Genomic DNA, 15,340 nt, shown 5'->3' with positions numbered 1-15,340 from the left:
ATCGAGTGGCGAGGTGTGACTGATTATGTTCCCAATAGGGTGACCTCATTCTTGAAAGCCCAGCGTATGGTTGGGAAGGGTTGTCTTTCGTATCTAGCCTTCGTGCGGGATGTCGGTGCTGAGACTCCCAGTGTTGATTCTATTCCAGTTGTCAGGGATTTTCCCGATGTGTTTCTTACAGACCTGTCGGGCGTGCCTTCTGACATGGATATTGATTTTGGTATTGACCTGGTGCCGGGCACTTAACCCATTTCTATTCCGCCATATTGTATGGCACCAGAGGAGTTGAAGGAATTAAAAGAACAATTTCAGGAACTCCTTGATAAAGGGTTCATTCAGCCTAGTGTGTCACCTTGGGGTGCGCCAGTTCTATTTGTGAAGAAGAAGGATGAAACTATGAGAATGTGTGTTGATTATAGGCAATTGAACAAAGTAATAATTAAGAACAAGTATCCCTTGCCTCGCATTGATGATTTATTCGACCAGCTTCAGGGAGCGAGAGTGTTCTCCAAGATTGATCTCCGTTCAGGCTATCACCAGTTGAAGATCAGGGATTCGGATATTCTTAAGACAACTTTCAGGACCCGATATGGTCATTATGTGTTCTTGGTGATGTCTTTTGGGCTGACCAATGCCCCAGCAGCGTTCATGCATTTGATGAACAGCGTATTCCGTCCTTATCTCGATTCGTTGTCATAGTCTTCATTGATGATATTCCGGTGTACTCGCGTAGTCAGGAGGAGCACGCGGAGCATTTAAGAGTTGTGTTGCAGAGATTGAGGGAGGAGAAGCTTTATGCAAAATTATCCAAGTGTGAGTCTTGGCTCGGTTCAGTGGCTTTCTTGGGGCACGTGGTGTCCAGTGAGGGTATTCAGGTTGACCCGAAGAAGATAGAGGCGGTTCAGAGTTGTCCCAGACCATCCTCAGCCATAGAGATTTGTAGCTTTCTTGGTTTGGCGGGATATTATCGCCGTTTTGTTTAGGAATTCTCATCTATCGCATCGCCCTTGACCAAGTTGACTCAAAAGGGTGTTTCATTTGTATGGTCGGACGAGTGTGAGGAGAGCTTTCAGAAGCTCAAGACAACCTTGACCATAGCTAAAGTGTTAGTTTTGTCATCAGCTTCAGGTTCATATACCTTGTATTATGATGCTTCGAGAGTTGGTATTGGTTGTGTATTGATGCAGGAGGGCAGAGTTATTGCTTATGCTTCTCGTTAGTTGAAGCCCCATGAGAAGAACTACCCCATTCATGATTTGGAGTTGGCTGCCATAGCTCACGCATTGAAGATTTGGAGGCATTACTTGTATGGCGTATCTTGTGAGGTGTTCACTGATCATCGTAGTCTTCAGCATTTGTTCAAGTAGAAGGATCTCAATTTGAGGCAGCAGAGATGGTTGGAGTTGCTTAAGGATTATGATATCACTATATTGTACCATCCGGGAAAGGCCAATGTAGTGGCCGATGCTTTGAGCTGAAAGGCAGTGAGTATGGGGAGTTTGGCATATGTTCCAGCTGGGGAGAGATCTCTTGCAGTTGATGTTTAGGCCTTGGCTAATCGGTTCGTGAGGTTAGATATTTTGGAGCCCAGTCGGGTATTGACTTGTGTGGTTTCTTGGTCTTCCTTATATGATCGCATCAGAGAGTGCCAGTATGATGATCCGCACTTGCTTGTCCTTAAGGACAGAGTTCAGCATGATGATGCTAGAGATGTGACCATTGGAGATGATGGGGTGTTGAGGATGCAGGACCGGATTTGTGTGCCCAATGTGGATGGGCTTCGAGAGTTAATTCTGGAGGAGGCCCATAGCTCGCGGTATTCCATTCATCCAAGTGCCACGAAGATGTATCAGGATTTGAGGCATCACTACTTGTGGAGAAGAATGAAGAAAGATATTATGGGATTTGTAGCTCGGTGTCTAAATTGTTAGCATGTGAAATATGAGCATCAGAGACCAGGTGGCTTGCTTCAGCGGATAGATATTCCCGAGTGGAAGTGGGAGAGGATCACTATGGACTTTATTGTTGAACTTCCATGGACTTTGAGGAAGTTCGATACTATTTGGGTGATTGTGGATCGGCTGACCAAGTCCGCGCACTTCATTAATGCGTGTACTACTTATTCTTCAGAGCGGTTGGCAGAGATCTATATATGGGAGATTGTTCATTTGCATGGTGTCCCAGTTTCCATCATTTCAGATAGGAGCACTCAGTTTACTTCGCAATTTTGGAGGTCTGTGCAGCGAGAGTTGGGTACTCAGGTTGAGTTGAGCACAACTTTTCATCCTCAGATGGACGGTCAGTTCGAGTGTACTATTCAGATATTGGAGGACATGTTGTGTGCTTGTGTCATTGATTTTAGAAGTTCATGGGATCAGTTTCTACCGCTTGCAAAGTTTGCTTATAACAACAGCTACCAGTCGAGTATTCAGATGGCTCCATATGAGGCTTTGTATGAGAGACGGTGTAGATCTCCAGTTGGTTGGTTCGAGCCCGGTGAGGCTAGGCTGTTGGGGACAGACTTGGTGCAGGATGCCTTAGAGAAGGTGAAGGTGATTCAGGAGAGGCTTTGTATAGCACAGTCAAGGCAAAAGAGCTATGCTGATATGAAGGTTCGGGATGTGTCCTACATGGTTGGCGAGAAGGTTCTGTTGAAGGTTTCACCCATGAAGGGTGTTATGAGATTTGGAAGAAAGGGAAATTGAGTCCTCAGTTCAGTGGGCCTTTTGAGGTGCTTCAGAGGATTGGGGATGTGGCTTATGAACTTGCTTTGCCACCCAGCTTGTCGAGTGTGTATCCGGTATTTCATGTTTCTATGCTCCGGAAGTATATTGGGGATCCATCTCATGTTTTGGATTTTAGCGCGGTTCAGTTGGATGATGATTTGACTTATGATGTGGAGCCAGTAGCTATTTTGGGTTGACAGGTTCGAAAGTTGAGATCAAAGGATATAACTTCAGTAAAAGTGCAGGCCGATTCGAGGGGCAAAGGCGTCGCGAGCTAGAGATTTAGCCGGTTCGAGGTGAGTAATGATTGTAAATGATGTTCTGAGGGTTTGAAACCCCGGATTGCACATCGTAGTGCTATATTGAGGTGAGACACACGCTTGATGATGGGCGTGGGGTCGTGCACTATTGGGGATTGTGACTTGGTCCGTCCCGGTTGATGATTTTACCGCGTATTTGACTGAAATTTATTTGATGTCATCATGATTTGGGCTGAATGCCATATTTGGGCTTCGTGCCAACTATTTGAACCCTTCGGGGATTTTTATTACTATTTCCTCACTATTTTGACTTATTACTTGAACTCAGTCACGTTATTTTCCACTATTTTCATACTCATCCATGTTTATTCAGTTTTAAGACTTAAATGATATTTTTAAACGAAGTTTGGGCTAAGAAACATTGTTTTACTATTGCCCGAGGGGCTTGTGAGGATTTTAACTGAGTAAGGCCGAGGGGCTATGTTGTGAGGACACACTGATACTGATATGAGACTGAGGGCCTGAGATATGTATGCCACGAGGTGGCTTGATTGATATGAGGCCGAGGGCCTAGTTTTGATGCCACGAGATGGCTTGTTATTGCACTTGGGCCGTAAGGGGCCCCTCCAGGAGTTTGCACACCCCCAGTGAGCGCGGGTACCCATTGTGATGTGAGATCGAGCCCGAGGGGCTGGTATTGTTTTGAGATGTTGCCCAAGGGGCGGATCCATTGATATTGTTCACGAGGGGCAAACTTCTATTTGTTTACTTTACCTTAACTACCTATCAATTACTTGTTTACTTATTGAAAGAGGATTTTACTTGACTTTTCACTGGTTTACTGTTTTTAAATGATTTTACTGCTTCATTATAGAATGCCTTATGCCTTACATGTTTTCTTACTTTCAGTCGTTATTTACATTTGTTACTCACTGAGTTGGAGTACTCACTTTACTCCCTGCACCCTGTGTGCAGATTCAGGCGTAGCTGGTCCCGCTCCCGAGTGCTGATTCATTCCAGCTTCAAGCGGATCTTCGAGGAGTCTTTAGGTAGCTGTTGGCGTTCACAGCTCGGAGCTCCTCCCTATCTCTTTCCTTTATGTCCTTAGTTCAGTATTTTAACTCTGTAGTTACATTTGAGGACTTATTGTTGTTAGATGCTCGTGACTTGTGACACACCGGTTAGGGCTGTGTCGAGTTGTACTTCTGCACTTATTTGCTATTTATCATTAAATCATGTTCTAGACTATTTTTATGTTGTTTAACTGTTTAAAAAGTGAATTGGGTTTAATTGGCTAGCCTTGTCTTCACGAGAGGCGCCATCACGACCGGGTTCAGGGTTAGGGTCGTGACACCATGTCTATAGGGTTCTACTCGACTATCACTTAGGCAATCCTGTAGGTTGATTAAAATTCTGGGTCTAAAATTGTGAGTGCTTGTTTGAAATATGCTTGGATTCAGAGTATTAACAAAATTAGTAGGCAAACGTATAGGTACTCGTCTGCTCGTTTTAATAAAACTGTTGTATATTTTGTTTGTGCTCATTTAGATATCCTGCTATAGGATCCTAAAATCATTTAAAATTGCTTGTTTGAACAGCGTGCATTTGTTTGTCTATTTGTGGAGGTTAACATAAGCCCACTTAATTTCCCCCTTTATGTGACAGTCCTACTTGACTTTTATTTATCGCTTAGTTTTCTCCTTTTAAACAATATAGGTGAGTCTAGAATTGCCTTAAATAAAGGCCCTAAACACCTACAGGGCTAGAGGTAAGGGACGGGTAGTGCACACATAAGGAACGTACTGGATGTTATTAGAACGCTTGGGTAATAATTAAAAAGGGAGGGTAATTGAGTAGTAAAGGAGATGATGACCTGTGCGCTAATACTACGCGTAACACCTCAATTTGGGGAAGGTTACCGAGTATTGCATAAAAGTAATCCTATAGGCTAATAAACTTAGGACCCCCTTTAATTTCCATTTAAAATAATCTCTATTTGTTTAATCTGCTTTATTTCCTTAAAGACTAATTCGCTTAAATTGAGTTTGGTTGGCACCTGCCATTGTGGACCTAAAGGGATACCTAACACCTTCCCCTCAAGGTAATTTCAAGCTCTTACCCAATCTCTGGTAATGTAAACTAGTACATGAGTTACTTGTTCTAGGTGCCCTAACGCACCTTAATCCGTTAGGTGGCGACTCTTCAAATCTCATACCCAATTCCCAACAGGAAAGGAGTTGTCCCAAAAATGTCAAAATCCGGACCCCGTGAGGAAAAAGGGGGCACGACATATATGATATAAAAGGTCATGAGGTAAATTAAATATGTATTTATGTTTCCTTTGTATGCAAATTAAAAAAAATTCCCCTTATTTGGGATTAGATTGATGATAGAAAAGGATGATGTCTCACATGTGATGGCCTTAGCCGTTCGGGTCGTGATCGGGCGCTATGCCGCATAATGGCGGTAACTGTATTGGAATTGTAATTGAAATTGTGGTTGATGTCTCACATGAGACGGCCTAGCCGACCGGGTTATGATCGGACGCCATGCTGCACACATGGTGGTGGTTGTGCTGGAAATTGTAATTGAAATTGTGATTATAGTTGATGTCTTCAAATAAGATGGCCTAGTCGATCGGGTTGTGATCGGACTCCGTGCTAGATTCACGGTGGTATATTTTCATAGAGATTATGATTGTGCTTGAGATTAAGATTGTGGTTGATGTCTTCAAATAATACGGCCTAGTCGATCGGGTCGTGATCGGACTTCGTACTAAATTCACGATGGTATTGTGAGGTTGGTCATGATGTGTATATTGTGAATAATGGTATTGTGAACAATGGTATTATGAACTGTGGTGAATCGGTGCTAAAGATCTTCTAACCAAAAATAATATTATCTTCATATTTCGATTACCTTTGGATATCATTGATTGTTTCTTGTTGTTTACATGGTTGTCCCTTTCTTATATTGTCATATTATGTTGAAAGAGGACATTTAGTCATACATACTAGTGCTATTCGACAGCACTAACATCCCTTTTGCCGGGGGCGCTGCATCTTTAATGGATGCAGGTGGTTCCACAGTAGGTGACATTGATCAGTGATAGCGGTACACTCTCCTCCCAACTGGCTCGGTGAGCCCCACTTCATTTCGGGGTCATGTATCTTTTTTCCCTCATGTATTGTGTTTGAGGTATAGCCGGGGCCTTATTGCTGGCACTATCATAGTTCTCTGTAATATCTATTAGAAGCTCCTAGACATAGTGTGAGTTGCGTATTGGTGTTAGGAAATTCAAATTGTCATGATGTATTTGAATCACTTGTTCCACTTCCACTGTGAAAGTGTATGTATTTTGAGACTTAAAAATATAGTAAATAATGGAAATAGAAATAGGGGTTGTTAATGAAATCCCCTTATTGTTTAATTAATGAGATATATTTTCTTGTTATTCATGGATGAATTTGGATAGAAGGAAATCTAATAGGCTTGCTCGGTCAGGTTCACCCGGTTGAGCGCCGGTCGCGCTCCCCGAGTTCGGGGTGTGATAAACTTGGTATCAGAGCCTAAATTTTAAAGTGTCCTAGGATGTCTCAGAGCCATGTCTAGTAGAGTCCTTCTTATCAGCGTGTTGTCGTCCACATCTATAATGAGGAGGCTACTCGGACATTTAAGAATGTCACCCTTCTTTGATACTCCAGATCGTTCGATAGAGCTCAAGACAAGGAGCTAATTTCCTCGTTATGTCTTATTTTCAAGATGAGTAATCTCTTTTTGAGTTTGAAGCAGTAAGGAGGGAATGACCCCATCGTTGAATCTAAGGGAGATTGCACAAGAGTTTGTGAGGAGAATGTATCGAGCCATGTAGGGATTGGAAGAACTTGTTGCTAAGGGGAGTACCCTTGTTCCTATTAATGTCATTGCACCACCAGATCATGTGGTGAGAGCACCTAAGATCGAAAGAAGGTTGTTGGTACCAATAAGCTGGAATGTTTGATTTGCAAGAAGCACCACTTAGGTTTATTTTGGGTCACTCTTGAAATATGTTATGGTTGTGGAAAGAGGGGGCACAAGAAGAACAAATGCCCTAGGTTGGGTACATCCATCCCGGTCTGCCCGATATGTAGGAAGGCACATTTTTGCATCGTGTTGTGAGTATGCTCAGTAGTAAGTTAGGGGTGAAAGGCTTGGGAAATTCCAAAGGTCTACATACAAACCCGATATAGAGATTGTTACTCCCGTCATGAAGGCTTGGAGGAAGAATAAGGTGAATTTTATGATGTATGAAAAAAGGGTAAATATCAGGTCAGTGAGGCGAGTCAGTATAACGGATCTCATCCCCATTGTATAAAGTGTAGGAGATGCCATTCGGGGGTATGTCAGTATGGTACCAATATACTGTCACGACCCCAAATACCGGTCGTGATGGCGCCTATCACATTACTAGGCAAGCCAACTCAATCATCTAATCACAACCCTTTTTCCTTACAGTAAGTCATTTTCTAATACATGTTTTAAATGCCAAATTTTCATAATAAACATTTAAAACACAATTTCATATGTGGAAGTCAAATAAACATGAAAACTACACAGCCCCAAATATCTGGTGTCACGAGTCTAGAGCCTCTACTACATAACTAACTGTCCGATACAACATAAGTCTAGAAAATGCGGAAAAGAATAAGATAAGAAGGAGAAAAGAGGGTTGCGGATGCCATGCAGCTACCTTGAAATCTCCGGCAACCTCTGGATCAGTTGAGGACCCTCACTCTGCCACTCGGGCACCTAGATCTGCACACCAAGGTGCATTGAGTAATGTGAGTACGCCAACTCAGTAAGTAACTAAAGTAAATAAGGTCTGAAAGCAGTGACGAGCAGCTACAAATCATATAACTGAATAAACAACAGGTCAACTTCACAGTTTAAAACCAGTTTCGTCGTAAAATCATAAATATCGGTTTAAAACACTTGAAATCCTATACTTATCAATTTTTCCAATAGAGGCTTATTTTAAAAGAAGAGTAAAAACAGTAAAAAATTATCATAACTGGGCCTCTCGGGCAAGAATCACTCAGAATATGGCCTCTCGGGTAGCCTCTCAGTCACTCGTGACTCGCACTCGTCACGCAGTACTCACTCTCGGCACTCCGGCTCATTAATATCTCATAATAATAGAAATCATAGTAACCGTTGCGGCATGCAGCCTGATCCATAATTTATAGTCGACTACGCTCACTAAGGGTGTACAGACTCCGGAGGGGCTCCTACAGCCCAAGCGTCATATCGTTGCGGCGCACAGCCGGATCCAATATATATATATCGCTACGGCGTGCAGCCCGATCCATATAAGTGTCGCTGCGGCGTGCAACCCGACCCATAATATATACACATAATATCCTCACCATTAGGTTCTCAACCTCTCTCAGTCACAACAATAGAAATCAGGGAACTCAGCCCAAACAGTCCTCACAATTAGAAGTGGAGTGATAAAACCTGTTTTAAACATTTAAACAGGTAAAACATGACTGAGGATATGCTTCAACAAGTAAAGTGAGGAAAAACAGTAAAAATGCCCCTAAGGGTCTCAAGAGGTCGGCATAAGGCCCCAAACATGGCATACAGCCAATAACACGGTATAAATGACTAAAGTACGGAATAATATAAGATTTCCAAATCAAATACGAGGCTTAATAGTCGCTATGGGACGGACCAAGTCACAATCCCTACCGGTTCATGCCCACATGCTCGTCACCTAGCATGTGCGTCACCGCATTTATCAAAACAAGTCAAATACCGGGATTTGTACCCTCAGTTCCAGATTTACAATGGTTAATTACCTCAAACCAATGAAATACTACTCCGCGATGCCTTTGCCCCTCGAATTGGCCTCCACTCGCATTGAATCTATCCAAAATCAGAATCACGGCTCAAAATATGCTAAGGGAACGAAGCCCAACCAAAAACAATAAAATAATACCAAATATCCTGAAATTGGCCAAACCCGACCACCGGGCCCACGTCTTGAAACTCGATAAAAATCACTTCAACGGAATCCTTATCCTCCCACGAGCCCATACATACCAAGAACACTGAAATCGGAGTCCAAATGGCCCCTCAAATTCTCATTTTAAAGTCTCTTAATCTCGAGCCCTATTTCCTCAATTTTAGGCTTAGATTCTATGATTTATTAGGTGGAATTCACATTAGAATCGAGTTTTAAGTCCAAAATTCTTACCTCCAAGTGATTCCCCTTGAATCCTCTTCAATCTCCTTCAAATAGCTCCAAAAACGACCAACAATGGAAGAAATAAACCCCACATTTGCGGACAAGACGACCTTTTAAACTTTCTGCCCAGGCCTGAAATTCATTATTCGCGAACGCGGTCAAAGTCTCACGTTCGCAAAGCACAAATATAACCTTGACCAAATTCCTCTTTCGCGATCACGACCACCACATCGTGAACGCGATTATTCACTCAGATAGGCCTTCGTAATCGCGTTACACCTATCATGAACGCGATGAATTAAATCCACTAAAGCTCAGCCGCTCATTTTCTTCTATGCGAATGCGATACTACCCCGCGAACGCGATGCACAAACACTTAGCCTTTGCGAACGTGTAGCCATCCTCGCGAACGCGAAGGCTTAAATTCCACCTTCCTCAACTAACTCTTCGCGAATGCGAGGGTCCACTCACGAACGCGAAGAGTAAAATACCTGCACCAGTTGAACAGAAATCTGCAACTTTTCTTTAACTCAAAATGGTCCGTTCAACCCTTCGAAACTCACCCGAGGCCCCTGGGACCTCAACCAAAGGCACCAACATATCCCAAAGCCTTATTCAAACTTGTACCAATCTTCAAAACACATCAAACAACATCGAATCGACCAAAACACATCGGATTCAAGCCTAAGTTTCCAAAAACTTCTAAATTCCGCTTTTGATCAAAAACCCGACCAAACCACGTCCAAATGACCTGAAATTTTGCACACATATCCCAAATGACACAACGGAACTATTGCAACTCTCGTAATTCCATTCCGACTCCTATATCAAAATCTCACCTATCAACCAAAAATCGCCAAAAATCCGATTTCGCCAATTTAAGCCTAAATCTACTCTGAACCTCCAAAACTCATTCCGATCACGCTCCTATGTCCCAAATCACCTCCCGAAGCTAACCAAACCATCAGAACTCACATCTGAGCCCTCTAACACACAAGTCAACATCCAGTTGACTTTTCCAACTTAAACTCACTCTAAAGGGACTAAGTGTCTCAAACCTTACCAAATCCTTTCCGAAATCGATCCGACCGACCTGATACCACATAACACAGTTAAACAAAGCAATAAGAAGTAGAAATGGGGGAAACGGAGTGGTAACTCATGAGACGACTGGCCGGGTCGTCATATCCACCCCAACTTAAACAAACGTTCGTCCTTGAACGAGTCAAGAAACATACCTGAAGCCTCAAATAGGTGAGAATATCTGCTCCGCATCTCCCGCTTGGTCTCCCAGGTAGCCTCCTCCACGGGCCAACCTCTCCACTGCACTTTCACTGAAGCTATATCCTTTGACCTCAACTTTCGAACCTGACAACCCAAAAATAGCTACTGGCTCCACATCATAAGTCAAATCATAATCCAACTAAACCGTGCTAAAATCCAAAACATGAGACGGATCCCCAATATACTTTCGGAGCATAGAAACATGAAACAGCGGATGCACATTTGACAAGCTGGGTGGCAAAGCAATCTTATAAGCCACCTCCCCAATCCTCCGAAGCACCTCAAAAGGTCCAATGAACCGAGGGCTCAATTTCCCCTTCTTCCCAAATCTCATAACACCCTTCATGGGTGAAACCTTCAGCAGAACCTTCTCTCCAACCATGTAGGACACATCCCGAACCTTTCTATCAGCATAACTCTTCTGTCTTGACTGTGTTGTACGAAGCCTCTCCTGAATTACCTTCACCTTTTCTAAAGCATCCTGTACCAGGTTTGTCCCCAACAGCCTCATATGGATCCATATATGAATACTAGACTGGTAGTTGTTGTTATAAGCAAACTTTGCAAACGGTAGAAACTGATCACATGACCCTCTGAAATCAATGATACAAGCACGCAACATGTCCTCTAATATCTGAATAGTGCGCTCGAACTGCCCGTCCGTCTAAGGATGAAATGTTGTGCTCAACTCAACCTGAGTACCCAACTTTCGCTGCACAGACCTCCAAAACTGCGATGTAAACTGAGTGCCCCTATCTGAAATGATGGAAACTGGGACACCATGCAAACGAACAGTCTCCCAGATATAGATCTCTGCCAAGCGCTCTGAAGAATAGGTAGTACACACAGGAATGAAGTGCGCGGACTTGGTCAGTCGATCCATGATAATAGGCTAAATCTAGGTAATTTGGCGATTGTTTATGCTTCCACTTGATTATATTCCTATATCATAATATGGTTAATTGATGAAAAAGAGGCTCTAATTGTGAATTGTATACATTTCAGGTTGAGGATCCTATGTGATGCTTTAAAAGTGTGATTGGAATCATTCTGGAGAAGGAAAGACTCCTCGGATCGGAGTACGCTTGAAGACGAGGAAAAGAAACGATGAAACAGAAAACTGGACATGCGCGCCCAGGTGCGTGCCCGCGCTATTTTTAGCGCCTTCAAGACAGAATCCTCAGCCAACTAGCGCAGCCAGATGCGCGGTCTCACTAGTCTAAATTTCGGGAAGAATTATTTAGGGGAAAAATTGGAAATCTGGAGGAAACCCACTTAACCTATATAAAGTCAAGCTCACACAAGGAAGGAGAAGTGTTTTTTTGATAGTCTAGTGCAAGAAAAAAAAAAGGCAAGAGGCAAGGAGGAGATTTGACCATTAAGTTCTTCTTTTCTTCTCTTTGTTTTGCTATTTGTGATGAAACTGAACCTATTTGTGATGAACACTAGTATGAGTGGCTAAAACCCATAGTTCTGGGGTCATGGGTGAAACATGAATATTGTTGTTTGAAGTTTAATTTGATAAAGTTGGTTTATCTTATTGGGTTGTTTATTTAATTCTGCTTTTAATTATTTTGCTGAGTAGCTAACAGTAAAATACTATCTACGAATCTTTAGTTGAACTCGAAAGTGGGAACTTTAGATTGCATATAGAATTACATAGAGCAAGTTCTTGAACCCGGGCCTCGGGGAACAGATTAGCAATTGGGATAGACATATACCCAATTGCCTTGTTTGGTTGAAATACGGGAATTGTAAATGCATTTTTGTTAATTTTAATTCCATAGACATATAGGCATTGAGTTAACTTGAATAGGCGAGTAAGAACTCGACAGATTCTTATGAGTAACATCAACCATGTCAGTCAATAACCCAGATAAATTGATTAGTCATTTAAGCCAAGAACACAACACGATTGTTAATTATCCCGTGACCCTGGAATATCCTCTCCTACTGTTTGTTACTCGAATTGTTATTTGTTTTGTTAATTGCTCTAGTTAAATTATTGCTTGGTAGTTAGGTAGTAAGACAATTACATCTCTATTTTGTGGAAAACCTCTTGAGTAGACAAATTAATTTGTGTTTGAAGTAGTCAATAGTTAATCATAAGTCTTCGTGGGAGCGATACTCTACTCACTACTCTATTACTTGACGATTACGTGCACTTGCGTGAGTGATTTTGGTCGCAATAGGTTTTTAGCGCTGTTGCCAGGGACATAGAAATTAGCTACTTGAATGAGTTGAACTTTTATTATTTATTTATTCAAGTGTTAATTTTCAGTTTACTTTGTTTGTGCCAATACAGGTTTCTTTTCTTGAATGCGAAGAAGTAGAAGCGCAAACAATCTCCTTCCCCTTGATCCCGAAATTGAACGAACACTTCATAGATTGAGGAGGGAGGTGGACGCTAGAACTAGAATTGAAAGAGAGTTGGACATCGAAGTTCAACCACAACTAATTGAGATGGAAGGTAATGAGGAACGCGCAGTTATCGAAGCCGCAAGGCCCAGTCTGGCGAATATGACTCAGGCTATTGTGAAGCCTGATATCACTAGGCACTTTGAGCTAAAACAATACATGGTGCAGCTGATCCAGTCCACAGGGCTATTTGTGGGCTTACCTCATGAAGACCCGCAGAGGCACATTCAGAATTTCTTGGAAATTACGGATACTTACAATTATCCGAACGTTTCCAAGGACTATGTGAGGCTAACACTTTTCCCCTTTTCACTGATTGGGGAAGCTAAGGAGTGGTTGAATAAGGAGCCAGCTAATTCAATCCGCACCTGGGATGATCTGGCAAGGAAATTCTTAATCAAGTTTTTCCCCACTAAGAAAACAAAAGTTTTGAGGAGTCAAATTCTTGGGGTCGAACAACGAGCTGGCGAGACACTTCGTCAAGCATGGGAAAGGTACAAGAAGATGCTCTGAGACTGTCCTCATCATTTCCAGACGGACGAGGTATTGGGTCACACTTTTGTAGATGGGTTAGATGATGCTTCAAAGATGAATCTTGATTCAGCTTGTAGGGGTAGTTGCATGGCCAGACCGTATAGTGAGATCCAAATCTTGCTGAATAACTTCACTACTAATGATAATAACTGGTAGGGTGAGGGTGATTCACGAAAGGCAGTTAAGCAAAAATCAGCTGGGTTACTTGAGCTCGACGAAGTATCAGCCATGAGAGCCGATATTGCAAAGCTGGCCAATCAGATGACTAGGATGACAATGCAGCAGCCACGGACAATGCAACATGTACAACAAATGACTATTTGCTGCGAACTCTGTGGCAACATTCATATGAGTGATATGTGCCCTACGAATCTGGAATCCATCTATTATGTAGGGCAACAGAATAAAGGTCTAGCGAATCAGCATGCACAATACGGAAATTCTTACAATCCAAATTAAAGGAATCATCCCAACTTCTCATGGGGTGGAAATCAGCAGAATCAGAATCAGCATAGACCCCAAGGGAGTTTCAATCAACCTCAGATTGAAAAAAGTACCAATGATTTGCTAAAGAAGTTGTTGATTGACAATCAGCAACTCAGGACCGACTTTAGAAACCTTGAAAGGCAAATGGGGCAGTTAGCAACAAATCAAAACACTAGACCTGCAGGCGCTCTCCCCAGTGATACAGAAATGAACCCTTAAGTGAATGTAGTTACACTTAGAAATGGGAGGGTGCTAGAGGAAGTACCAAAGAAAAAGAGAGACAAGCCCATACTTGAGGGAAATTTAATCCCTAAAGTGACTCAAGAGCCAAAAAATGATGTTAAAATTCCAGAGTTAGTTGAGGCCCAAAGGCCACCACCACCTTTCCCCCAGAGATTGTAGAAAAAGAATGATGATCGCATGTTCACAAAATTTCTCTCTATGTTGAGCCAAGTTCAATTAAATATCCCGCTTATTGATGTGCTTCGTGAAATTCCAAAGTATGCTAAGTACATAAAAGATACAGTGGCTCACAAGAGAAGATTAACTGAATTTGAGACAGTGGCACTTACTGAGGAGTGCACTTCAAGGGTCCAAAATAAGCTCCCTCAAAAGCTTAAGGATCCTGGCAGCTTCACGATTCCTGTGCGCATTGGTAATATTGACGTAGGTCGTGCTCTTTGCAATTTGGGGGCGAGCATAAATCTGATGCCCCTGTCTTTGTTCAAACAATTGGGCCTGGGAGATCCAAGGCCAACTACCATGATATTGCAGCTGTCTGACAGGTCGATAGCGCACCCCAAGGGGGTGATTGAAGATGTGTTGCTGCAGATTGGGAAATTCATCTTCCCTGCTGATTTCATTATCCTCGATTATGAGGCTGATGAACTGGTTCCAATCATATTGGGGCAACCTCTCCTAGCTACTGGTGATGCAATTATCAAAGTGAGAGAGGGAAAGATGATTTTGAGGGTAGATGACGAGGAAGCAGTTTTCAATGTCTACAAAGCAATCCACTTCCCCGCCACTATGAGGAGCTCTCCATGATATCTGCTGTTGAGGTTGATGAGCAAATTCATGATCCAAGTGTATATCTAGACGATTCTCTAGAGAAAGCCCTTATGTTGTTTGATATCCTGGGGAATGATGAGGAGGTTGAGGAGATGATGCACATCCTTGACACATCTTGTGTGTACATGCAAGGGATACACCCCTTTGAACCTTTGAATAGGCCAGAGGGACCTCCTCCAAAGCCGTCAATTGAGGAAGCCCCAAAATTAAAGCTTAAACCTCTCCCACCTCACCTGCAATATGCTTATTTGGGTGACTCTGATACTTTACCTGTCATTGTTTCTTCTAACTTGTCTAAATTGCAGGAAGAAAAGCTGTTGAGAGTGCTACGT

At 42.5% G+C, this 15,340-nt stretch overlaps 1 protein-coding gene across 1 annotated transcript; it reads left to right on the top strand.

Annotated features, from left to right (window-relative positions):
• Positions 1-14,378: 14,378 nt before the first annotated feature.
• LOC138869404 (uncharacterized) lies at positions 14,379-14,984 on the top strand. Its single transcript, XM_070147020.1, has one exon. The coding sequence runs from the start codon at positions 14,379-14,381 to the stop codon at positions 14,982-14,984; it is 606 nt and encodes a 201-aa protein (XP_070003121.1).
• Positions 14,985-15,340: the final 356 nt, after the last annotated feature.

This window comes from Nicotiana sylvestris, chromosome 5 (assembly GCF_000393655.2).
Source record: "Nicotiana sylvestris chromosome 5, ASM39365v2, whole genome shotgun sequence".
In the NCBI taxonomy this organism is placed as follows: Eukaryota; Viridiplantae; Streptophyta; class Magnoliopsida; order Solanales; family Solanaceae; genus Nicotiana; species Nicotiana sylvestris.
This window is presented reverse-complemented; position numbering and strand designations above follow the sequence as displayed.

What these genes read in the sequence shown, in the direction of transcription:
- LOC138869404 (XM_070147020.1), top strand. Translation starts at nt 14,379, where the DNA reads ATGTTGAGCCAAGTTCAATTAAATATCCCGCTTATTGATGTGCTTCGT.